At 37.3% G+C, this 24,392-nt stretch overlaps 1 protein-coding gene across 8 annotated transcripts in view; it reads left to right on the top strand.

Moving 5' to 3' along the window:
• The window catches only part of IRAK4 (interleukin 1 receptor associated kinase 4), a 28,240-nt gene extending 4,398 nt beyond the window's left edge, over positions 1-23,842 (top strand). For 2 of the 8 annotated variants that reach the window (XM_027542626.1, XM_027542627.1), the window contains exons 2-12: positions 1,462-1,631; positions 4,266-4,411; positions 5,190-5,375; positions 5,764-5,924; positions 7,008-7,072; positions 10,683-10,797; positions 11,244-11,353; positions 16,661-16,844; positions 17,967-18,029; positions 22,420-22,578; positions 22,694-23,842. In XM_027542626.1, coding sequence (XP_027398427.1) covers positions 1,471-1,631; positions 4,266-4,411; positions 5,190-5,375; positions 5,764-5,924; positions 7,008-7,072; positions 10,683-10,797; positions 11,244-11,353; positions 16,661-16,844; positions 17,967-18,029; positions 22,420-22,578; positions 22,694-22,729 — 1,386 coding nt within the window. In that variant the 5' untranslated portion in view covers positions 1,462-1,470 and the 3' untranslated portion in view covers positions 22,730-23,842. Of the gene's footprint in view, positions 1-1,461; positions 1,632-3,364; positions 3,514-4,265; positions 4,412-4,500; positions 4,608-5,189; positions 5,376-5,763; positions 5,925-7,007; positions 7,073-10,682; positions 10,798-11,243; positions 11,354-16,660; positions 16,845-17,966; positions 18,030-21,395; positions 21,483-22,419; positions 22,579-22,693 lie in introns of those variants that run through there. The other 6 variants (XM_027542631.1, XR_003511195.1, XM_027542630.1 and 3 more) reach the window with 6 other exon arrangements.
• The last annotated feature ends 550 nt before the right edge of the window (positions 23,843-24,392 follow it).

Here is a 24,392-nt window from a genome sequence, read left to right on the forward strand (position 1 = left end):
GGGATATATGACATGAATTTGGAGTCAGACATGGGTTCAAGAATTAACTTTCACTTACTACTTTCATGAAATAGAGATGCCAGCCCTGCCTTAGTCACTGTGAAGATCAAGTGAAATATATAAGTCACCTAGCATGGGCAAGAAATTCATTCCTTTGTAATACTGAATACCAATTTCTGGGGTATGCTAGTAATTAGTTATATATTAATGAATAAAATGAACATTACCTCTGAATTCATGGAGCTTATAGTCTAATGGCGGAGACCATTATAAGCAGCTAAACAAATAAATATATGATTACAAAACATTGTGCAGTGATGAAAGATAATTAGGTTGAGAGTAGGTGGACCTACCTAGATGTGATCAAAGAAGGCCGCAGAGAAGAGACTGCCAATATGGAGCCTAAGACACAGGAGGACTTCTTTCTTCTTACCCTTTGTAGCATCTGAATTTCATACCACATGAATCTAGTCTTTACTCCCAAGTTAATTATATTGCCCTTTTAAAATAAAAGTATGTAAGGGAGCAGTAGAGTAATTAATAGGAGAGTATTTAAATCTACTTGTTTTGATTAATTAGAAGGAAAGGCCACTGGCCTGCTGAGAACGAGTGAGGTTGAAATCAGATAAATTATGGGGAAAGCTAAAGTTGTGAAATAGTCACTCAGGGAGATGAGCAAAGGCAAGTGAAAGGATAAACAGCAGTGTTGAAGGCCCAGTGAAAAGGGGTCCCCTAAATTTGTATTCACACCAGTCTGCTCAGTTACTCGGTTCTCCACAGCTATATTCAGCAGTGCTGGTATACAAGAAAAATTGTGAGGTTTGTCCCTAGCTACAGCTCTCCAGGATGGAGTAGCAGAAGAATAGGGGACTGAGAAAATAAAAGTTCTGCCTCAAGAGTAGTTAGGTGGCAAACCACAGGGTTCACCTTAGTAGGGAATGAACTATCATCAGGCAAGTCTGATGGACTCAAAAATTGCGGCAGAGTCATGGAAGAACATGTTACATAAAAAGGTAGTGAATAGACCATCTTTGAATGCAATACAAATTATTTCAGGACTTTTTTTTTTTTTACTTCTACCAAAGAATGTTGCATAAATATTTACTAGTAAAGAAATACAGATTGAGAAAAATATTTTAAATTGAAAAATATTTTTCATAATACATTTGATTCCTGAATATGTTTACATGAATTTTTATGAAAAAGTACACTTTTTGCACCTTTTTGTAAATTTCACTTAGAAAATATTAATGTCAGAAAAAAATAATCCTGTAATTTTTAATTAATATTTAGAGGTGGAGAAAGACTAAAATATCAATGTCTTGACCTTGGAGTTTTCCTTTATTACAGTGTAATAAGTTGCCAGCATTTCCTATGTTAGAGCAAAGTGTGATGTATAAGCTTATAGATGTCATCACTAAAGCTACTGTAAAATTTTAATGAGAATTTTCCATATTTTAGGAATAAAATATGAACAAACCCATAACAGCATCAACATACGTGCGCTGCCTCAGTCTTGGACTAATTAGAAAGCTGTCCGATTTTATTGATCCTCAAGAAGGATGGAAGAAGTTAGCAGTCGCTATTAAAAAACCATCTGGTGATGATAGATACAATCAGTTTCACATAAGGTAACATAAAAATCTTTCTCTTTTTAAATTCTTACATCACAATTTAGAATGATTAATAGGTACAAATACTGTCTAATGCTGCAGTTCAGAAAATAAACCTCTCTCTAAGGGAGGTATAGTAATAAATCCCCCCTCTTTTTTTTTTTTTTTTGCAACTTTTGCTTCATTCTCCAATATATCAGCCAGGTCAATACTGTGATCTTGCAAATAAGTTTTTACAGTTAAATTCATGTATGAGTATCTAATTCACTTAAATGGTATATTTGGGGAATTCTTCAAATTAATGTTTTAAAGTTGCTTGTACATGTGTACATCTGTAAATCGACTTCTTAGTTCTTACCCTGGATTTTTCAACACTATCTTCAGAAAAATTCCATTCTATTTGTCTCTACTTAATTCAATGTGAGATATAAGTACAAATTTTGTTTTTGTCAGTTATTTCAGCCCAAACTCATGTCAAAATATGTCTCTGGAAGCAAAGGGAAATAAATTTATTTGTGACTTTCAGCATTACCTTGAAAAAAAATCTGAAACCTTAGTTTTCATGTTAGTCCTTCCAGGAAATGTTTTCTCATGTGAAGGATGAGCATCTTAAATTATTTGGAGGAAGCTTAAATTTAAACCTCAAAAACCATTTTTGTAGACAGTTTGTTGATATTAACTTAAAGACCTTGGGAGAAGGGACTTCCGTGGTGGTCCAGTGGTTAAGAATCTGCCTTCCAAAGCAGGGGACGTGGGTTTGATCCCTGGTTGGGGAACTAAGATCACACATACCAGGCATGAGTAGTTAAGCATGTGTGCGGCAACTACTAAGCTCATGTGCTCTAGAGCCCGTTTACTGCAACTGGAGAAGCCTGAGCCCCGCGATACAGCACAGCCAAAAAACAAAAAAAACGCTGAAAGCATAGTTGAGGGAATGAGGAGAAAAGACTCTTCTTTACAGAATAATGGCAGCAAATATTGAAAGAATAAGAGAACTAGAAAATTACCAATTTACAACTACCAGTGAGTAATTGATTATGGAGGGCTCATTAGCGAGTGCTGAAACCCCAAGGCAAAAGGGTGTTGATGAACAAGATACCCACACGATTTCAAAGTATATTCCACAGATGATTTATGAATTGCAAAGGGGAAAGGTGCTTTTGCAGAGAAAAAATCTGCAGTACACCTCCTTAACCAAGTAATCCAGCTGGTGTCATCAGTATTGGTACAGACTGCCGTTATGTGCCCCCGATGTGATGCGGTGTAAAGGACACATTGTCATCTAAGTAATGTTCTTACCAACAGGTTTTCATCTGAATTTAATCATGAGAGATTAGTTGGACAAATCTAGACTGTGAGAGTTCTACTACACATCTGGTCTAAGTTCTGTAAAGTGAGCACACAGACACAGGGATGAAGAGGGAGAGGGCGAAAGCATAAACACAGTTAAACATTACCTGGTCATTCGGTGAATCTAGGTGGTTGCTCATGGTATTTTCCTTTCAACTTCTCTGTAGGTTTGAAATTTTTTGAAATAAACAAATTTTCAGGAAAAAACAGGGAGAGCTAAGTTTTCTAGGTTTTTAAATATTACTTTCAAAACTATTGATAGTTTTTTTCTTTTTTATTTATGTTTTTTTAATTTTTACAATGTTGTGTTGGTTTCTGCCATACAATGCAAATCAGTCATAATTATACATATATCCCCTCCCTCTTGAGCCTCCCTTCCTTTCCCCCATCCCTCCTCTCTAGGTCATCACAGAGTGCCAGACTGGGCTCCCTATGTTATACAGCAACTTCTCACCAACTATATATAAAGAAATTTTTCATGAAAACCTGATCTGTTTTTCCCTCAGTTGAAATGGAATATAGTTAAGATCCAAGGAATAATTCTCCAAGTGTATGTATTTTCTATTTCTTTAAGCAGCCTGCTTTATTAAACATCATATGACTAACAGCGTTAATAAGTCATGTAGGGAACTAGTGTAGCTTAGTATGTTGAGAGCACAGCTGTGTGTTCAGTGAGATATCAGTTTGAACCTCAGTTTGGATACAAGTTTATTGGCTGTGTGACTGTGGACTGCTTACCTCTCATGCTTTCTCTTCAGTACATTAGCATGATATTCACAATGTCTTTGAGAATTATATGAGTTCATGTTTTGCATCCTGTAGCCCACTGTAAATACTCAGTGTCTGTCAACTTATCACCTTCAGCATCTTTTCTTCCTTCTGCCTGTCTTTCCTGTTCTCTGTAATTCTTGCTGACTCTCTTTCTGCACCTTTCTTTTTTAATCATAGGAAGTGCTGTGGACAAGAGGGGGATTGAGGGGAATAATACCTGCTGCTGCTGCTAAGTCGCTTCAGTCGTGTCCGACTCTGTGAGACCCCCATAGACGGCAGCCCACCAGGCTCCCCTGTCCCTGGGATTCTCCAGGCAAGAACACTGGAGTGGGTTGCCATTTCCTTCTCCAATGCATGAAAGCGAAAAGTGAAAGTGAAGTCACTTAGTCGTGCCCGACTCTTCGCGACCCCATGGACTACAGCCTACCAGGCTCCTCCATCCGTGGGATTTTCCAGGGAAGAGTACTGGAAAATACTTATGTGTTAACTCTGCTTACATACTAATCTTATTTCTCTGTTACTTGCTTTAAGGAGATTTGAAGCATTACTGCAAATTGGAAAAAGCCCCACGTGTGAGTTACTGTTTGACTGGGGCACCACAAATTGCACAGTTGGTGATCTTGTGGATATTTTGGTCCAAAATGAGTTTTTTGCCCCTGCAAGTCTTTTGCTACCAGGTAAACTGAGTGTGTCTACGATATCAGTGACTAGGATGGAAAGACAAGTGACAGAAATAGGAATGTTTCTTCTCTTACTTTTTTCTCAGAGTAGATGAACCTTACCTTTAAGATTCTTCATTCTTTCAACTCTCCCCAACTCTTTAACAAGCACCCCAGATGCTGCAAACTTGCTGCTGAGAAAATCCTGGAGCTGGTAAGACTTCAGGATTCAGTCTAAACATGCAGTTAAAGTCAGGTAGTTTTATGCCAATAGGAAGTTTAGAATGATGAGAAAAAGCTCTTGCTTTTTTTCATCCTCAACTTCCACCCTGATGGGACTCTGATTTCTTACATTGTGTTCCCGTGGGTTCGTGTCTGGTTGCCTTCCTTCCCCATCAACTACTTTTTCCCTTTGATGCTATTTACACCAGTAATTCTTACCCTTCAGAAGGCATAAGAATCACCTGGAGTTCTTGATAAGCATGTAACTTCCCAGGCTTTACTCCAGATCTCATTATCAGAATTCTTGAATTAAGTTCAAGGTCAGTGTTTTAAAACAGGTACTTCAGTGCTTCTGCTGCAAGTGACTTACAGGCCACTTTCTGGAAACACTGCCTTGCCCATCCTTATCCAAATTTACAAATTCTTACTAGGTAAATTCTCATGAGTGCTATGAAAATAGGGGGCTAATGGGCAGAAACTGGAATAATGTTAAGTAAATTGAGTTCCTAATTTAACTTTTTCATGAACACTTCTTCTTATGTAACAACAACTTGTATCTTATTTCACTTGTTAGATGCTGTACCCAAAAATGTTAATACACTGCCTTCTAAAGTCACTGTAGTAGCAGTTCAGCAGAAACCGAAGCCCCTCTGTGGCAAAGACAGGACATCTGTGATATCTGATGAGAATCCTGAACAAAACTATGTGCTACCTGACTCCTCAAGTCCAGAAAATACAAGTTTAGAATTTAGTGATACACGTAAGTAATATTTGACATGCTTTCTGCTAGTGAGTTTGTCATGAGACCATCACTGCTTTAAAATAAAGCTCTCCTTTTGTTTATTTACTCTGGCAATAGCTTTTCTGTGGTCTTGTTTTCCTCCTGATTTATTAGGCGGTGTCTTCATTGTTTTAGTGTTATAGGTGAGTAGATGTAATAGGACATATGAACAATCACAGAAGCTGTGAAAAAAAAAAGAAGTAAATATTTACGCAGTTTGAAAGGATCATTTTATAAAGAAAGTAAGTGATTAGAGTTTAAATATTAGCATAGGTATGAAATATCCAAATTGAGAAAATACTGGAATTATGAAAATCAATTTCTTTTTTACTGAAGCACTCTTTTTATTATTCTATTGACATTACAGGTTTTCACAGTTTTTCATTTTTTGAATTGAAGGATGTCACAAATAACTTTGATGAACGGCCCATTTCTGTTGGTGGTAACAAAATGGGAGAAGGAGGGTTTGGAGTTGTGTATAAAGGCTACGTGAACAACAGGACTGTAGCAGTGAAGAAGCTTGCAGCAGTAAGTTATATTTTCTGGAAGAGAAAAAATTACAGGAAGAGTTGTTTCCTAGTGTGCTGTATGTGAATGAGTGAAAGTTGCTCAGTCGTGTCCAACTCCTTGCGACCCCATGGACTGTATAGTTCATGGAATTATCCAGATCAGAATACTGGAGTGGGAAGCCTTTTCCTTCTCCAGGAGATCTTCCCAACCCAGGAATCAAACCAGGGTTTCCTGCATTGCAGGCGGATTCTTTACGAACTGAGCTATGAGGGAATAATAAATATTAAATTAATCTTTAGGAAACATTATTTCATTGTGTATTTTCTCTCAGTAAACATCATTCTAAATTGGCAGTTCTTAACATTTAAAACTTTGTTGAAAGCTACAGACACTATCTCTACAAGAATGTAGTTATATTCACATACATACAATTATACACATAATTTGGGGAGATTCATAAAATAGAGAAGCTGAATTCTACACAGTGCTCCATGTAGAATCAATATTAAAACATTAAGATTCTAAGAAAATTTTATAAAAATATCTTCCTTATTTTCTTTTCTCATTTAAAAATAAAGTTTAGAAAATATTGCAATAAAAATTTTAAAAATTCTCATCTGCACCCTTTGTTCACTTCTATTAGAATATCTTATATTTTAAATCTATTGTTTATCCTAAAATATCAATACAATGCATTTTTTATAATAAAGATCCCTTTGTCATATATGTTGCAAATACTTTTGCACATCTTGTTTTTCTTTTTGCCTTAAAAATTGCTTATGTTTTCTAACACACTGATTTTTTTTCAGAATGTTTATACAGTAAAATCTCTTATTATTTCATTTTGTTCCCACAATGAATCACTGAAGTATATGTAGTTACATGAGTTATATGGTTTTCTTCCTTCTAGTTAACCAGCCATGAGACCTTGAGCAAATCACTAATATTTTTAGTTCTCAGTTGTTTATAAAATGGGGAGAATGATGACTTACATATTTTTAAAAAAGCAGGATCTGACAGATGATCTCTTGTATCCCTTCTAGCTTTAGGAGCCTCTGGGTATTGTATGGTATTATATTGTATATTATTTTATATTTTTAGATGGTTGACATTAGTACTGAAGAACTGAAACAACAATTTGATCAAGAAATAAAAGTAATGGCAAAGTAAGTTAATTTGGCAGTATGGTACCATGGAAGAGAGCAGAACAAGAAAGGACCTGTTTCTTACCCAGAGTGTGCCATGAACTGGTGATATTTTCAAATATAGGCTAAAATAGTTTAACGAACTTGACAGAACTTTGACTCTACAATTCTGTGGCTACATATATTCACTCATATGTGTGTAGATTAAACAGCAGTTGTTATTCTAAATCATGGCATTATTATATGGAATTTCAACTATCTAAATAGTTGATAATGGAACTATGATTCCATTATCATGTTTTCTGTTCCCAAAATTTATGAGAGGTAAATTATAGTATATATATGCATGTGTATATAAATGCATATTTATATATTAATATATACATGGCAAATAGTCCATTTGATATGTTAAAACCAAAAACCAGGGAAGTGTTATATGCAAGAATGTTTAGAAGCCATTGACTCAGTATGTTTGAAAATTGTCAGAAAGAGAAGGAAAAACAAATTGGGAAATTTATTCTAATAATTATAGTGATTGATACTTGAGTATATGTTGTTCAGTCGCCAAATCGTGTCTGACTCTTTGCGACCCCATGAACTGCAGCACACCAGGCTTCCCTGTCCTTCACTATCTCCCTGAATTTGCTCAAACTCATGTGCTTTACATTAGTGATGCCATCCAACAATCTCAACCTCTTTCCTTCTTCTCCTCTTGCCCCTAATCTTTCCTAGATCAGGGTCTTTTCCAGTGAGTCAGCTCTTCACATTAGGTGGCCAAATATTGGAGCTTCAGCTTCAGCATCAGTCCTTCCAATGAATATTCAGGGTTCATTTCCTTTAGGATGGGCTGGCTTGATCTCCTTGCTTGATCTCCCTCAAGGGACTTTCAAGAGTCTTCTCCAGCACCACAGTTTGAAAGCACCAGTTCTTCAGCACTCAGCCTTCTTTATAGTTAACTCTCACATCCATACATAATTACTGGAAAAACCATAGCTTTGACTATACAGAGCTTTGTCATCAAAGTGATGTCTCTGCTTTTTAATATACTGTCTAGGTTTGTCATAGCTTTCCTTCCAAGAAGCGAGCATCTTTTAATTTATTGGCTTCAGTCACCGTCCACAGTGATTTTGGAGCCCAAGAAATGAAGTTTGTCACTGTTTCCATTGTTTCCCCATCTATTTGCCATGAAGTGATGGGACCAGATGCCATAATCTTAGTTTTTTTAATGTTGAATTTTAAGCCAGCTTTTTTACTCTCCTCTTTTTCACCTTCTATACAATAGACCAAAAACTGTAATGCATTAACCATTGTTATAACCACAATTGTTGTAACAACCGCCATACACACACTTTTTTTTTTCCCACTGAAATACAGAAACATTAAATAACTTTATCCAAGGTCACTTAAACATAAATATGTGGGTTTCAAATCCAGATCTGTCTAACTCCAGAACTTGCGATTTTGAAATAAATCCTTAATAGTATTTACCAATTTATTCTCATTAGACCCATTGCTATAAATCGCCAATTCTAGTTGCTTAACTTCAAGAAAGAAAGAATAGATTGGAATTAATTTTTTCAGTAAAAATAATGTACACTGAAGAAAATAAAAAGATTGTCCAAGATTTGTTCTTTCTACCCCTACCTCCACTCTCCAGTCCTAAAAGTAACTTGTTCAAAATAGATAATCTGGAAAATACAGGAAAATATTCATCCCTTGAATATATCACTCAGAGATAACCATTGCTAGTATTTTGTACTTGCTTCCTGATGAGTGTCTGGCATTTTTCCATGTTGAAACATTTAAAATTAATTGCATAACATTCCAGCATATATACACAAATGTTTTATTTAACCATTACCCTTCCATATTTGTTTCTAATTTTCAGTATTACAAATTAAAATGTCTTAAAATCTCTTTGTACATAAATATTTAAGTGCAAATCTGCCTTTTTCATCAGGAGACAGTCCTGGAAGAATTACTGGTTCTGAATGCACGAACTTTTTAAAGACTTTCTGAGTATTTGTCTAAATGACTTTGTAATTGTTATAATAATTTGGTGGCTCAGATGGTAAAGAATCTGCCTGCAGTGCAGGAGACCCAGGTTCAGTCCCAGGGTCCAGAAGATCTCCTGGAGAAGGGCATGGCAATCCACTCCAGTATTCTTGCCTGGAGAATCCCCATGGACGGAGCAACCTGGTGGACTACAGTCCATAGGGCCACAAAGAGTCAAACACAACTGAGTGACTTTCACTTCACATACTTCTACCAGCAGTTTATTGCAATTTCACAACTGCTACCACACTACCATTAAATATTATTGCTATTTTTAAAATAAGTGTCAGTCTCTGGCCCTTACTAGCAGAATGACCTCAGCCAAATTTCTTGTCTGTTTTCTCATCTGTAAAATGGGATAATTATTTTAATAATGAAATGTTTCACTAAGTTATTTTAAGGGTTAAGTAAAACAAAGCATGTAAATCAAGTACCCCATGCCTTTTTAGTATAAACTCAGAAAATGTTACCTACTCATTTTTAAAGTGTGCCAATTTGGTGGAAAATGGAATACTTGCTGTTTTAATTTGCACTTCATAGAATATATTCTGGGCTCTCATGTTTGTTGCTGTTTAGTCACTAAGTCCTGTCTGACTCTTTTGTGACCCCCATAAACAGTAGCCTGCCAGGCTCCTCTGTCCATGGGATTCTCCAGGCAAAAATTACTGGAGTGGGCTGACGTTTGCTTCTTCAGGGGATCTTCCCAGCCTAGGGATCGAACCTGCATCTCCTGCTTGGCAGGCTGATTCTTTACCACTGAGCCACCAGGGAAGCCAGAGGGCTCTCATATATATTTGCTCATTTAATTCTCACAGCATTTATGTTACATAATAGGCATTATTACCCACATTTACCAGGGAAAGTTGCTGAGGCTCAGTGAGTCTGTTAACTTGTAAAAGGTCACATTTCCAGGAGGTGGCAGAGCTGTACTTTAAACTTAGGACTTTGAGCCCAGATATCTTTGTACTTACTGTACCATAGATGCCTGCAGTTTTGTTATACTTAAGCTTTATTTAGTCTTATTACTCTTAAGTAGATAAAGAAACTCAGTTCAGTTCAGTCACTCAGTCGTGTTCAACTCTTTGTGACCCCATGAATTGCAGCACGCCAGGCCTCCCTGTCCATCACCAACTCCCGGAGTTCACTCAAACTCATGTCCATCGAGTTGGTGATGCCATCTAGCCATCTTATCCTCTGTCATCCCCTTTTCCTCTTGCCCCCAGTCCCTTCCAGCATCAGAGTCTTTTCCAATGAGTCAACTCTTCGCATGAGGTGGCCAAAGTACTGGAGTTTCAGCTTTAGCATCATTCCTTCCAAAGAAATCCCAGGGCTGATCTCCTTCAGAATGGACTGGTTGGATCTCCTTGCAGACTAAGGGACTCTCAAGAGTTTTCTCCAACACCACAGTTGAAAAGCATCAATTCTTCGGCGCTCATCCTTCTTCACAGTCCAACTCTATTGCATATAGTTATTTCTTTCTCTTTTTTCTTTTAAAGCTCTAAATTGAATAACATAACCTTCAGGTAAGTATGTGTATATATCGTAATAATTTTGAATGGAAAATTATTTGCCACAGGTGTCAACATGAAAACTTAGTAGAATTACTTGGTTTCTCAAGTGATGGAGATGACCTCTGCTTAGTATATGTTTACATGCCCAATGGTTCATTGCTGGACAGACTGTCTTGCTTGGTAAGATGTTTTTTTATTAGGTTGTTTGGCTTCCTGTTTCTGTGTTGGATTCTAATATTTTCTCTGTGACAGAATCTTTTAAACCTATTTAAATCTTTTAAAATCTATTAATATCTTTTCTAGTTTGTGAAAACTATACAGTTGTTATTTAAACAATTGGAATTCCCTTTCTATCAGGTGATAATCTAAAATGTAAAATTATCAGTCAAGGCTGGACTTTGAAGATGCTCTCATATATTTTTATTGTTTGATAAGAAATGCTAACTTCCATTTGATCTTATTTAGCTATTATTGTTTAACAACTTAAAAAATGGTAGTTCTAAATTCTTAGCAATGTAATAATATGGTCAGTAGTTGCTTAGAAGAAGTGTTCTGTTATATATTTTCTATAGATCTTTTTAATTCTCCTCTTTTATTTTTAATTGGTTTGTTTCTTACTTCGTAAGGATGGTACTCCCCCACTCTCTTGGAACATGAGATGCAAGATTGCCCAGGGTGCAGCTAATGGCCTCAGTTATTTACATGAAAACCATCATATTCATAGAGATATTAAAAGGTAAATGCTGCCTTTAAAAAGCTTTTGGAGAACTGTCTTTAAAGAATAATTTTCTCTCACTGTTCCTATTCACTAGTGACATGAACTTCTTAACTTGAAACATGCCATGAAAGCTCATCTCACTAAGGACGTCTATAATCTCCCTTATTTCAAACCCAGTGACCTATTTCTAGTACTCATCCTAAGTAACCTGTGTTTTTCTTTTGTTTGTTTTTCACAGTATGTTATTCTGTTCTTCTTGTCAGAATTATTTTCTTATTTTCTGGATCATCACTCTTTTTTGAATCACTTCCATTCTTCATGAGTACATTTCAGTTATCTTCCTTGTTATGTATTTATTTAGTTAACAAATATTAATTGAGCATCCACTGTACGACAGTTACTGTAGATGGTATAGTTAGCAACAGTAGCATTTGTAGCATCTGTCAGCAACCAGATAATCACAAAATAATAGTAGAACTTTAGTGTATAGTCTATACAATTAGTATAAAAAAAGGTTCCCTGAGAAAATTATACTTAAGCAGAGATCCAAAGAATGAACAAGACATGAGTGAGCACAATTTGAGGACATCTATAGAATATGGAGAAGGCAGTGGCACCCCACTTCAGTACTCTTGCCTGGAAAATCCCATGGATGGAGGAGCCTGGTAGGCTGCAGTTTATGGGATCACCAAGAGTCGGACACGACTGAGTGACTTCACTCTCACTTTTCACTTTCATGCATTGGAGAAGGAAATGGCAACCCACTCCAATGTTCTTGCCTGGAGAATCCCAGGGACAGGGGAGCCTCGTGGGCTCCTGACTTTGGGGTCACACAAAGTTGGACACGACTGAAGTGACTTAGCAGCAGCATAGAATATGAAAAAGAGTATTCTGGGAATAAGGAAGCACATTTGTGAGACCAGTGTTCAGATGAACATGATGGATTACAGGAGGTGAAATAAATGACTGAAGTGCAGAAATTGAAGGAGTGATTGATAGATAAGATAAAATTATAAGGTAGGCAGAGAGCTAAGCCCTGTGTAGGACGTAATAGACCAAGATAAGAGCTTTAATTTTATCATAAGTATAATCAAATGCCATTGAATAATTATAAGGAGGAATGTGGCATCATAGTTAAGTTTTGAGAAGATCACTTTGATGAGTATAGAGACTCATTTGTAAGAAAGGATAGTTTGGAGCCTGTCATAGAAGATTTGGTGGTAACAGTTTATATGAAGAAATGTGAACAGATTCTTGCTTACTCTTGGCTGCAGCATGGGTGGGTGGCATTCAGGGAGAGGAACATGTCAGGAAGGACAGCAGGATTTATGGCTTCCAGAACCGCATTCTGGAATGATTGTGGCATGATTCATTTACAGAGAAAGCATTGAAAGAGGACAAGATTGGGAGTGGAAAAAGTGAGTTCTCTTTTGTACATGTTGTGTTAGAGGTTCCTTTAAGATACAGAAGTGAGTAGAGATGTTAATCAGTGTGACATACATGCTGGAAGATATCAATTTCTGTGTTACTTATGTTACTTAGGTTGAAGAGCTAGCATATAGTTACCTTAACTTTAAGAAAGATAGATTAGGAAAAGGTTACAAGATTTAGCTCTGAGGAACTTTAAGACTTAATGGCCAAGTAGAACAAAATGAGTCTAAAAAGGAATCCAAGAAAGTATGCAAGGAAGCTGAAAACCAGGAGAGTGTGGTATCCCTGAGAACAAGCAAAGAGAGTTAGTTGCCTGAGAAGGATTAGTCCAAATTTCCAGTTGCTTTTTGGAAGTCAGAATGAAGACTGAAAAATGACACATTTTAAAACACTTTTAATGAGGCATTTGATTAGTGCCATGATGGTCATTAGTGACTTTTGGGAAATCTATTTCCATGTAGTAATTGGGTCAGAATTCAGGTGGTAGTTTCATGAAAAGATGGGCTCGATAAAGGATAGAAATGGTATGGACCTAATAGAAGCAGAAGATATTAAGAAGAGGTGGCAAGAATACACAGAAGAAATGTACAAAAAAGAGCTTCACAACCCAGATAATCATGATGGTATGATCACTGACGTAGAGCCAGACATCCTGGAACGTGAAGTCAAGTGGGCCTTAGAAAGCATCACTACGAACAAAGCTAGTAGAGGTGATGGAATTCCAGTTGAGCTATTTCAAATCCTGAAAGATGATGCTGCGAAAGTACTGCACTCAATATGCCAGCAAATTTGGAAAACTCAGCAGTGGCCACAGGACTGGAAAATGTCAGTTTTCATTCCAGTCCCAAAGAAAGGCAATGCCAAAGAATGCTCAAACTACTGCACAATTCCACTCATCTCACATGCTAGTAAAGTAATGCTCAAAATTCTCCAAGCCAGGCTTCAGCAATACGTGAACCGTGAAATTTCAGATGTTCAAGCTGGTTTTAGAAAAGGCAGAGGAACCAGAGATCAAATTGCCAGTATCTGTTGGATTATTGAAAAAGCAAGAGAGTTCCAGAAAAACATCTATTTCTGCTTTATTGAATATGCCAAAGCCTTTGACTGTGTGGATCACAATAAACTGTGGAAAATTCTGAAAGAGATGGGAATACCAGACCACCTGACCTGCCTCTTGAGAAACCTATATGCAGGTCAGGAAGCAACAGTTACGGGGCAACAGTTAGAACTGGACATGGAACAAAAGACTGGTTCCAAATAGGAAAAGGAGTATGTCAAGGCTGTATATTGTCACCCTGCTTATTTAACTTGTATGCAGAGTACATCATGAGAAACGCTGGGCTGGATTAAGCACAAGCTGGAATGAAGATTGCTGGGAGAAATATCAATAACCTCAGCTATGCAGATGACACCACCCTTATGGCAGAACCTGAAGAGGAACTAAAAAGCCTCTTGATGAAAGTGAAAGAGGAGAGTGAAAAAGTTGAATTAAAGCTCAACGTTCAGAAAGCTAAGATCATGGCATCTGGTTTCATCACTTCATGGGAAATAGATGGGGAAACAGTGGAAACAGTGTCAGACTTTTTTTGGGGTGCTCCAAAATCACTGCAGATGGTGACTGCAGCCATGAAATTAAAAGATGCTTGCTCCTTGGAAGGAAAGTTATGACCAACCTAGACAGCATATTGAAAAGCAGAGACATTACTTTGCCAACAAAGGTCCCTCTAGTCAAAGCTATGGTTTTTCCAGTGGTCATGTATGGATATGAGAGTTGGACTGTGAAGAAAGCTGAGCACCGAAGAATTGATGCTTTTGAACTGTGGTTCTGGAGAAGACTCGAGAGTCCCTTGGACTGCAAGGAGGTCCAACCAGTCCATCCTAAAGGAGATCAGTCCTGGGTGTTCATCGGAAGGACTGATGCTACATTGAAACTCTAATACTTTGGCCACCTCATGCAAAGAGTCGACTCATTGGAAAAGACCCTGATGCTGGGAGGGATTGGGGGCAGGAGGAGAAGGGGATGGCAGAGGATGAGATGGCTGGATGGTATCACCGACTTGATGGATGTTGAGTTTGAGTGAACTCCGGGAGTTGGTAATGGACAGGGAGGCCTGGCGTGCTGCGATTAATGGGGTCGCAAAGATTGGACATGACTGAGTGACTGAACTGAACTGAACTAAGGAGAGAGTGAAATATGAGTATAGACAAGTCTGATGAGACACTTTTATTTAGCCCATGAAGGGGGATAGCTGGAAATCAATGTGTTATTCAGCAAAAAAATTTTTTTTTAAAATGGCAGAGACCAAAGCATGCTTTTATGCCTGTGGGAAGAGGGATGTGATAGAACAGAAGAGAGAAGTGAGATAGTTTATAGAACAAGGTTCCTGAGAATGTAGAAAGGAGTCCCATAGAGGGATTGGCCTTAGAAAAGAGAAGATACACCATCTCCATCCCTTATTCGGTGTATTCTAACTGATGTGTATTCTAACTGATGTGTATTCTAATTGATTGCTACCTCATTGTCTTTTCTGTTAATCCTGCATATTCTTACTGAGGGATATGTTGACTTCAACTGCTACCTCCGTATGGGTGACTCAAATCTATATCATTAGCCTCCAGTCCTATATTTTCAGTGTGTGCAGGCCAAATCACCCTACCACAGTGTTCCATAGCAGTTCCTAAGTCAACATGTTAGAAGTCAAATTCATTTCTCTTCCAACCCAAATTCTTCTCTCTGTGTTTCTTTCCTAATCAAGTGAAGTCGGTATTCATCCTATCTTCTAAGCTAAAGACTTCCTCATTCCCCATACCATACAAATTACAAGGTTCTGTTGAGTGTACCTCAGAATTTGCACCTCCTTTTCTCCCCAGCCTTTATTTACATTTTCACTATCTCTTATTTGCTTTTTTACAAACTCTCCTGGTCATCCTTTAATTGGTATGTGCCAGTTCTTAGCTATGCTCTAATATACCGCCAGGTTGTGGTTCTGAAACTCAAGTTTGATAACATCATTCCCCACTATGAAACATTTAGCTGGCATTCTTTTGATTCCAGGATAAAGTTCAAGTTCTCCTCACATTCCATTGACACCAGTTCTTCAAATTGAGCATGTTTTTTGTTTTCATCACTGTGTCCATTCTGTTCCATTTGCCTCAAATGCCTTTCTTTCCCTCAGTAACCTGAACTTCTAATAACCCTTCAAGACTACACACACTTTTCACCTTCTCCTTGAAGTTTTCTTCAGTTCTTCTGCACACACAGTTGTTCTCTCAGCATTTTGTACCTAATATCACCATTAGGAATTTTAAAAAATTATTTCTATACCTTTGTCACAGACAAGATTCTGAGATTGTCCCCATGCCCAGCACTGAGCTTAAATACTGTAACACGTTGCGGGTCTTCAATAAAGTTTTGTTGAATGAAAGTCTGATTGTATGAGCAAATGCATAAAATAAATGAATTAAGATCTTTTAGCCATATTCTTTCCTCTTCAAAAGATTTCAGAGAGAGTACTCCCTAAGAAATGATACAGTTGAGATACTCTGGTTGGAAGTTTGTTTTTAAATGAATTGAGAAATTTTAGGGGAGGAATTAAGAAGGGTGCTTTAGCATACTTTGAGGAAAGTTGCCCTATAATAAATTATTTGTGAAATAATAAAAATATCACTAATGTGAAGAGTTTTACTTCACTTTTTTTTTCAAATTTTCCTTACAGAAACAAAAAAGAAGACAGTTTTATTATTCTTTAGCTATAATCCTTAATCTAGATTTATTTACATAAATTCAACCTTTTATGATGTGTATTATAAAATAGAATACTCTGTAAATACATACAGTGTTATACCTTCCTAAGGAACTATTTGATTTGTTGAAAAAGAAAAACTGTTTTTTAGTGCAAATATCTTATTAGATGAAGACTTTACAGCCAAAATATCTGACTTTGGGCTTGCACGGGCTTCTGAGAAGTTTGCCCAGACAGTCATGACTAGCAGAATTGTGGGAACAACAGCTTATATGGCACCTGAAGCTTTGCGAGGAGAAATTACACCCAAATCTGACATCTACAGCTTTGGTGTGGTAAGTTTCATATGTATGTATTTATGTATACATGTAATAGGCTTCCCTGGTGGTGCTAGTGGTAAAGAACCTGCCTGTCAGTGCAGGAGGTATGAGATATGGGTTTGATCCCTGGGTCAGGAAGATTCCCTGGAGGAGGGCATGGCAACCCACTCCAGTGTTCTTGCCTGGAGAAGCCCATGGACAGAGGAGCCTGGTGGGCTACAGTCCATGGGGTCGCAAAGAGTTGGACACAACTGAAGCAACTTAGCATGCATGCACACATACTTGTAATATATTATATTTTACTATATATATAATTAGTAACAATAATCATTCTGGCTGTACTTGTGAAATTGAAATAGAATATTTTGAATACACCTATGTTGCTTAGCTGTCATATGTAAAGATGTAAATTGCTCACTTTAACCTCTAGTTAAATGAGAAAGTAATAAAAACTTCTCTGAATTTGTAAGGCTTTTAAATTGATTTCTGAAATTACTGTAAGAAATAATATTTTTGCCACATGAATTAGCATGAAACTTAGTATATAAATTGTGTCCTACAGTATGCATGTTAGTGTCATATGTTAAAGAGGAAATGTTTTGAAGGAAATATGTTGTGGCATTTTCTGATCTACCAGTTTGATAATAACCTTTTATGATGGTGTAAGGAGTGGGGTGGGAGTGGTTGGAGAATTGGAAAATCCTTTGTCTTTTACACTCATATGTGTTTCTTTTATGGATGTCTACTGTCATAACACTGTGAAGTTAAGGCACAAGTTCGTAGGATATGCCTGAGGTTTAGAAAATAGTATTCTCCTAAAAGCCAGAGAAAATCATTCTTGTGAAATATCTTCTGCAAGACAGGAAAAAGAGTATGTCCAGAACACATATTTTGGGGGGCTGATTGTTTAGTAAGTTGCCAGTATTAAAGAACTGCGTAGGAGATGGATGAGTTCTGAGGTGTCAGGGAAGAAAGGGTGGTAAGAAATGACCACAGCTTGTGTTCTTTCCACTTTCATGCCTAAAAGGCATGCAGTGTGTGGAGATGGTTCATTCGATTTCATAATCAAGAGCCATGTTCCTTCCAGTTTCTATATGTTGTCTTGAGTCATATTTATGGGTTTTACTTTCTTCTTAGGTTTTGCTAGAAATAATAACTGGACTTCCAGCTGTGGATGAACACCGTGAACCTCAGTTATTGGTAATTGAAAGATTTCATTTTTCTAGTTCTTTTCTCTTTCATTTATAATCTAAATTTATGTGGGTAAATTTGGCATCTGGAAATGTCATTTTCTATTGGCAATCTTTCTGTTGGCAATTACATAGTGGCATATGGAAAAAGCATCAATTATTTTTAATCTGAGCTCTGCCATGAAATATTTGTGAAGCTTGGAGAAGACACGGATATAGTCTATGTTCTAGTTTCTTTGTAGCTAAAATCACAATGGAGCGTATGATTTCTGAGATCTCCTCTAGTGTATTTTTATTTTGTTACTTTCATGGTGATTACTAATACCATTTTCAGAGGAAAAATAACATTCTTCATTAGAAATTTCTGTCAGACTAGAATTGCTAATAAAATTCTTTCTCCATTTCTATTGTGGAATATTATTTAATAAAGTTATTACAGAAAATTTTACCTGTGTATTATATAGGGATTCATTGACAATTATATAAATAGACTAACTGAATGCTAAAACTACAGGAAAGTTATGCCATGCCTTGTTTTCCTGTATTCTAAATTTTAAGTACTTACAGGGTCTTATAAAGTAAAAAACTTACATAAATACTACCACATATGTTTTTCATAAAATTATTCAAATACCTCATCTCAGTTCAGTTGCTCAGTCATTTCCAAATCCTTGCAACCCCATGGACTGCAGCACTCCAGGCTTCCCTGTCAATCACCAACTCCCAGAGCCTACTCAAACTCATGTCCATCACGTCGGTGATGCCATCCAACCATCTCATCCTCTGTTGTCTGCTTCTCCTCCTGCCTTCAACCTTTCCCAGCATCAGGTTCTTTTCCAATGAGTCAGTTTTTCACATCAGGTGGCCAAAATATTGGAGGTGAAGCTTCAGCATCAGTCCTTCCAATGTGTATTCAGGACTGATCTCCTTCAGGATGGACTGGTTGGATCTCCTTGCAGTCCAAGGGACTCTCAAGAGTCTTCTCCAGCACCACAGTTCAAAAGCATCAATTCTTCAGCACTAAGCTTTCTTTCTAGTTCAACTCTCACATCCATACATGACTACGGGACAAACCATAGCTTTGACTAGATGGACCTTTGTTGGCAAAGTAATGTCTCTGCTTTTTAATATGCTGTCTAGGTTGGCCATAACTTTTCTTCCAAGGAGCAAGCATGAAACTTTTAATTTCATGGCTGCAGTCACCATCTGCAGTGATTTGGTGCCCAAGAAAATAAAGTCTCTCACTGTTTCCATTGTTTCCCCATTTATTTGCTATGAAGTGATGGGACCGGATGCCATGATCTTAGTTTTCTGAATGTTGAACTTTCAGCCAACTTTTTCACTCTTCTTTTTCACTTACATCAAGAGGCCCTTTAGTTCTTTGTCACTTTCTGCCAAAAGCTTTAGTGTCATTAATAAAGTAATAGTAGATATCTTTCTGGAACTCTCTTGCTTTTTCAGTGATCCAGCGGATGTTGGCATTTTGATTTCTAGTTCCTCTGCCTTTTCTAAAACCAGCTTGAACATCTGGAAGTTCACAGTTCATGTTCTATTGAAGCCTGGCTTGGAGAATTTTGAGCATTACTTTACTAGCGTGTGAGATGAGTGCAATTGTGTGGTAGTTTGAGCATTCTTTGGCATTGCCTTTCTTTGGGATTGGAATGAAAACTGACCTTTTCCAGTCCTGTGGCCACTGCTGAGTTTTTCAGATTTTCTGGCATATTGAGTGCAGCACTTTCATAGCATCATCTTTTAGGGTTTGAAATAGCTCAACTGCAATTCATCACCTCCACTAGCTTTGTTCATAGTGATACTTCCTAAGGCCCACTTGACTTCACATTCCAGAATGTCTGGCTCTAGGTGAGTGATCACACCATCATGGTTATGTGGGTCATGAAGTTCTTTTTTGTATAGTTCTGTGTATTCTTGCCACCTTTTCTTAATATCTTCTCCTTCTGTTAGGTCCATACCATTCCTGTCCTTAATTGTGCCCATCTTTGCATGAAATGTTCCCTTGGTATCTCTGATTTTCTTGAAAAGATCTCTAGTCTTCCCCATTCAATTGTTTTCCTCTATTTCTTTGCATTGATCACTGAGGAAGGCTTTCTTATCTCTCCTTGCTATTCTTTGGAACTCTGCATTGAAATGGATATATCTTTCCTTTTCTCCTTTGCCTTTAGCTTCTATTCTTTTCTCAGCTATTTGTAAGACCTACACTGACTTTATTCTAATTTCTGTGTTTTAATGGGACAAACCACCCTGACAAGTTCAGACATGTGTATACCAGATTATTTCCCTAGAACAAAGATTAGAAAGTCAAAAGGTATAATATATTTTCTCAAAGGCTCATGCCATATTTTTAAGAAAAACCCTATATTATAATATTGCTACAGATGTCCCTTATATAAGTATATATTATAAAGCTTGCCATGGGTTCTTGGAAATGTATAATGAATATTGAAAAGTGAAAGTGAACATCATTCAGCCATGTCCAACTCTGCAACCCCATGAAGTATATGGTCCATGGAATTCTCCGGGCCAGAATAATGGAGTGGGCAGCCTTTTCTTTCTCCCAGGGATCGTCCAAATCCAGGGATCGAACTCAGGTCTCCCACAGTGCAAGCAGATTCTTTACCAGCTGAGCCAAAGGGAAGCCTAAGAATACAGGAATGGGTAGCCTGTCCCTTCTCCAGTGAATCTTCCCAAACCAGGAATCGAACTGTGGTCTCCTGCATTGCAGGCAGATTCTTTACCAACTGAATACTACATGGTATCTAATATTTTACAGTAAGGTATATACAGAAAGCCTCCAATTATTATGAAAAGTTAATATTTTCATAATATTTTATACAGTGTGAATGCATGCTCAGTCATATCTAACTCTTTGCAACGCCATGGACTGTAACCCACCAGGCTTCTCTGTAGCACATAGTGAAATTTTGTCTTTATCAATGAAATAAATCTTCTGTTCCATTGGTTATTGGAGGTCAGGAAAGAACCCTGGGCTGGAGTTACAGTTTGTGAGCCATTCATGTACAGGCATACTAAAGCTTTGGATGTTGGTTGTATTTTACAGAGAAAGTGTATAGATTAAAAATATAGGAGGGAAAAAGATTACCACCACAAAAATAGGACTTTCAATGACAGATTTACTCTCTCATAGTTCTGGAAACCAAAAGTTGAAATCAAAGTTTTGTCCAGGCCCCATTCCCTCTGGATACTCTAGGGGAGAGTCTTCCCTTGCCTCTTCCAGCTGCCAGTGGCTGTTGACATTCCTTGACTTGTAGCCACACCCCTCTACTGTCTGCCCCTGTGATCACATTGTCTTCCCCTCTGTGTGTGTGTGTGTATGTGTTTGTGTTTCTTTCTTATACAGATGTTTATCATTGGATTTAAGGCCTACCTGGGTAATCCAGGATGCTGCTGCTGCTGCTAAGTCGCTTCAGTCGTGTCCGACTCTGTGCGACCCCAGAGACGGCAGCCCACCAGGCTCCCCCGTCCCTGGGATTCTCCAGGCAAGAACACTGGAGTGGGTTGCCATGTCCTTCTCCAATGTATGAAAGTGAAAAGTGAAAAGTGAAAGTGAAGCCGCTTAGTCGTGTCCGACTCTTAGCGACCCCATGGACTTCGGCCTACCAGGCTCCTCCTTCCATGGGATTTTCCAGGCAAGAGTACTGGAGTGGGGTGCCATTGCCTTCTCCGATGATGATCTCATCTCAAATTGCTTAACATAATTACATCTGCAAAGACCTTTTTCTCCAAATACAGTTATAGTCACAGGTTCTGGGGATCAGGATTTGGACGTTTCTTTTGGGGGACCACTGCTCAACCACTACAGCATTCTCGTTCTCCACCTCTCTCCGTATTCGTTACCTTTTCATCGTGGCCTTGCCCCCTTTTTCCTCCTCCCTCTTTCTCTTGATTCAACAGTGTGAGTACCCATAGAGCAGTGTGCTTGTGCAGAGAGGAAGATCTGCATTCAGAGTTGGAATTGCATCATTGGGAGCACAGCAGAGGAGTAGACCTCACTGTGCTGGAAGCCTAGTAAGGGCTGCTAATGAGCATGTGAGAGGAATACACATAAACACAAAAATCCGAAGGCAAATGGCTAAACATTTCTAGGAAGGAGATATGTGTGTATGTATTAATATAAGTAAGTAAATAAATAGAGTTTGTCCTAGATGTCCTTAATTCTTAATAAGGTTACAACAGCAGATAGTAAATATGAGTAAATGTTATTATAATGTAGATTAAATAATTTAAATGTATTATTTTATAACATAGTAATATTAATTTAGTTATACATATAATTTGTATTTATTTATAAATACATTTATGAATTTACCTGATTTGTTTCTCTTTTATTTGAAACTTTTAAAGTTTTAACTTTTGCCTTAAAGCTAGATATTAAAGAAGAAATTGAAGATGAAGAAAAGACAATTGAAGATTATGTTGATAGGAAGATGAATGACATTGATTCCACTTCCATTGAAACTATGTACTCTGTTGCCAGTCAGTGTCTGCATGAAAAGAAAAATAAGAGACCAGACATTAAGAAGGTATTCATTTTTACATGTATTTAAAATGTGAAGGAGGTGGGGTCTGTCATTTTTTCCCACGTGTACATTTCCAATCAATTATTTAATGCGTTTGTTTTCTCTTTCTTTATAAAAGGTTCAACAGCTGCTAGAAGAAATGACAGGTTCTTAAAACTTTACTGGAATAGACTCTTGGATTTTTATATACAGCTATCTAAATCATTTTTTAAACTAAAGGGTTTTTTTGTAAGTATTCTTTATCTTTTATAAGGCAGCATGGTGAAATGCAGTGGTTATTAAAGCTTATGTAGAACTCACAATATAGAGGACAAACAATAGTCGAACCACTGTTGCAGCGCTTAACCCAACTTTCTTAGAGTCACTCTAAGTTCTTACAGTAATCCCTGAGATATCTCCTCGAAACCTCAGCAAACACAGGTTGAAAACTCAGAATTAGCTAAACAGAGGACAGGACTATAGGGTGGAAAGACCCTGTGCTGAAGCCTGACTCTACTTCTAATTTTCTGTAAAGATTTGGGAAATGTCTTAGCTGCTTTGAGCTTTGTTTTTTTCACATGTAGTATTGGGTTAATATCTACTGTGCCTCTCTAACAGGTAGGCATGATGCAGAGTATGTACAAGCACTTTGTAACTTGTAAAGGGATATAAAATTTAATGTTTATATAAATAATTATAAAATCCTATTATAGTTTTCATTTGTTTATAGGGTCATGTTCACAGTGTGCCATTAGCAATCATTCACCATAAGCCAGTTATGCCCTGATGGTATTCCCATGATCATGTGGCCATTATTAGATTATGTTATGTGGCAAATTTGAAGGTGTTTTGAGATGCAGTTAAGGTCCTTCATCTGCTGACTTTGAGTATCAATAAGAAGATGCTGTTTTAGGGGCCTAACCTAATAAGGTAAGCTCTTACAAGAAGTCTGAGCGATCCTTCTGTGGACCTTGAAGTAAGCTACCATGTTATAGGAAGGCCACATTGGCTATAAAATACTGGTAGCCTCTAGGAGATGAGAGCTACCTTCCAGCTATCAGTCAGCAAGAAAAATCTGGAACCTTGGTTGTGTAAGACCAAGAAACTCAATTTTCCAAAAACCTGAATTAGCTTAGAAGAGTACTTCAAATTTCAGATAATACCATAACCCCTGCTGACACCTAAATTTCAGCCTTGTGAGACCCTCAGTAGCAAACATGGATTTCTGTGCCTGGACTTGTGACATACAAAATTGTGAGATAATAAATGAGTTGCTATAAACTACTAAGTCTGTGATATTTTTTTATGCAGCAATAGAAAATGAATATAGATTCCCATGATTCTCCTATGGGGACATTGCACCATGTTCATAGGTTATATCCACAATACCAGGTTATCTGCAATTATTCATTCAATAATCTTGATATCATTAGTTCTTTCATTAACCCTCTCAAGAATGGGCAGAGTGAGCTATAGTAGAAGATGATTGTCCTCTATATTATTTAGACTTTCCTAAATGCTTTCTTGGGAAACAAAGATAGTACACTTTTCAAATCACCTTTATAAACTAAGCATTTAAGCAAAAAGAAATGTTTGCTAGTGGAAAAGGAAAATAAGTAAAATCACTTAATAACAGTCTCACTAGGAACCCACATAATTTGAGGTCCAGTATGGCTTATAACTGAAAATTATGCTGTTTGAAAATATAATGAGAATTTGATTATTTCTTGAAATAAAAAGGTAAACGAGGAGCCAGATTTCAAATCCACTCTCATATTTAAGTCTATGCTCTTAACCCCTCAGCGTTCTCTCTTTCTCCTCAGTCTTCCTCCACCTCT

Source organism: Bos indicus x Bos taurus, chromosome 5 (genome assembly GCF_003369695.1).
Source record: "Bos indicus x Bos taurus breed Angus x Brahman F1 hybrid chromosome 5, Bos_hybrid_MaternalHap_v2.0, whole genome shotgun sequence".
NCBI lineage: Eukaryota > Metazoa > Chordata > Mammalia > Artiodactyla > Bovidae > Bos > Bos indicus x Bos taurus.